The 2,221-nt window shown below is 38.8% G+C and overlaps 1 protein-coding gene across 1 annotated transcript in view; it reads left to right on the forward strand.

Moving 5' to 3' along the window:
* Positions 1–356: 356 nt before the first annotated feature.
* Positions 357–2,221, forward strand: part of LOC107486717 (protein NRT1/ PTR FAMILY 6.3) — a gene marked incomplete in the record, with an annotated part of 8,741 nt that continues 6,876 nt past the window's right edge. Inside the window, 4 exon segments of the mRNA XM_016107283.3 lie at positions 357–691; positions 796–973; positions 1,196–1,235; positions 1,575–2,146. Coding sequence (XP_015962769.1) covers positions 577–691; positions 796–973; positions 1,196–1,235; positions 1,575–2,146 — 905 coding nt within the window.

The following is a 2,221-nucleotide window of genomic DNA, read 5'->3' on the forward strand; positions in this document are numbered from 1 at the left end:
TACAAGAAAACATAACTTTTGAGAATAGGCAATGACCGAATAGGCATTTCCTACTAAAGCGTCTCCATAGTTAAAAAAATGTAGCCTTTGCCAAAAGCATCATTTTCTTTCATTTTTAGTTAGACTGTTGAAACATATTTGAAACAAAGATATAAAAAATATATATATATGTGATAGCTGATTTTTAACATTATAAAATATTTTTGGATTCATAGAGCATTTGTCATTTAGAAAACAATTTTCTGGATTTCAAACACTAGATAACAATTTGTATAAAAAATAAAAAAAATAAAAAACGGCATCATAATTAATTTAATGTATCCTAGTTCATGATTGCCAAGGAGGAACTTAACTTTTTTCACACATAATTCTAATGAATGATTGGGTAGCTAGCTAGGCGAAGAGCCTCTCTCATCTATGATGAACATTATTAAAATCTCAGTCGTAATTCCTTCATGGTCCCTCCTCACCTCGCTCTGCTTATATATAAACACAAGCCTCCGAGAACCTTAACTCCCTCGCCCTCACCCAACTTGGTGACCTTTCCCCGTCTCTTCTCGATCTCCCCAATCAAAAATGGCAACTTTGTCTCAAACACAAGGGGAGACCATTCCCGATGCCTGGGACTACAAGGGTCGCCCAGCTGAGAGGTCCAAAACTGGTGGTTGGGCTGCTGCAGCCATGATCTTAGGTCCATACTACTATTACCACACAAATGTTTTTTTAATTTGTACAGAGATCAGATGATGAGAGTGTAAAGTAATGTCTTGTTTTGATTGTTTTTATGTATAATAGGAGGAGAAGCATGTGAGAGGTTAACCACGCTTGGAATCGCGGTGAATCTGGTGACGTATTTGACGGGTACGATGCATTTAAGAAATGCTGCTTCTGCAAACATAGTAACCAACTTCCTCGGAACCTCTTTCATGCTCTGCTTGCTCGGTGGCTTCTTGGCTGATACTTTTATTGGAAGGTAGAATGTTGCTTTCTTAATGCTTTGTGTTCAATGATACTTCAATCTCCTTGGAATATTTTACTTCCAAAAGGGAAAAAAAAAAGGTGTTTGAAAGACAAGAGCTGGATTTAATTATTTGTTTATATATATAATTTTTTTTTATTCAGATTAACTTTTGTCTTTGCACTTTTTACATGTGATCACTCACTGGTTTTCTTTTGTCCATTCTGTCCGTGACAGATACCTCACCATAGCCATCTTCGCAACCGTTCAAGCAACTGTAAGACATTCCATTTCATCTCTTTTAATCATCTTCCCACTATGTTTATATTTACATCTCATGATATTAATCACTCCGCTTTGCTTTCGCCACCAACAAAAATTGAATTCTACCCGCGAAAGAGTATGCTCAAGGAGAATACTTTTAGGACTTGTTTGCGGGCTGGATTTTAAAAATATATCCTAATAAAATTCCAACTCGCAAACAACCCCTTAAAACAAAAATTACTTGGCTTCCTTTGGTGAAACAGAGCATGTTCTGCTCTCAAGTTCAGTTTTTTAATTTCTTTGGTTAGATATTAATAAAAATTGTGTGTATGATATTGTGTCGATACAACAGGGAGTAACAATCTTGACAATATCGACCATAATTCCGGGACTACACCCTCGGAAATGCAAAGACCCATCCACACCTTGTGTACCTGCATCAAATACGCAACTCATGGTACTATACTTGGCGCTATACACAATCGCCCTCGGCACCGGAGGACTCAAATCTAGCGTCTCAGGCTTCGGCTCCGACCAGTTTGACGAGTCGAACAAAGGGGAGAAGGGACAAATGACTAAGTTCTTCAACTGGTTCTTCTTCTTCATAAGCATAGGGTCCCTTTTGGCGGTTACGGTTCTTGTTTATATTCAAGATAACTTTGGCAGGGACTGGGGTTATGGTATATGTGCATGTGCTATATTGTGTGGATTGGTTGTGTTCTTGTCTGGAACTAGAAGGTACCGGTTCAAGAAACTGGTGGGGAGCCCGCTGACGCAGATCGCGGTGGTGTTTGTGGCGGCATGGAGGAAGAGGAGGTTGGAACTGCCATCAGATTCGTCGTTGCTGTTCAACGTTGATGACATCATCTCTGATGAAGCAATCAGTAAGAAGAAGCAGATGTTGCCTCATACCAAGCAGTACCGGTAACACTTTTACCTAAATTTTTACCTTATTATAAACAGTCCGTACACACATACATCACGTATTCATTTATCGGT

The sequence above is a fragment of the Arachis duranensis genome, chromosome 1 (genome assembly GCF_000817695.3).
Source record: "Arachis duranensis cultivar V14167 chromosome 1, aradu.V14167.gnm2.J7QH, whole genome shotgun sequence".
In the NCBI taxonomy this organism is placed as follows: Eukaryota; Viridiplantae; Streptophyta; class Magnoliopsida; order Fabales; family Fabaceae; genus Arachis; species Arachis duranensis.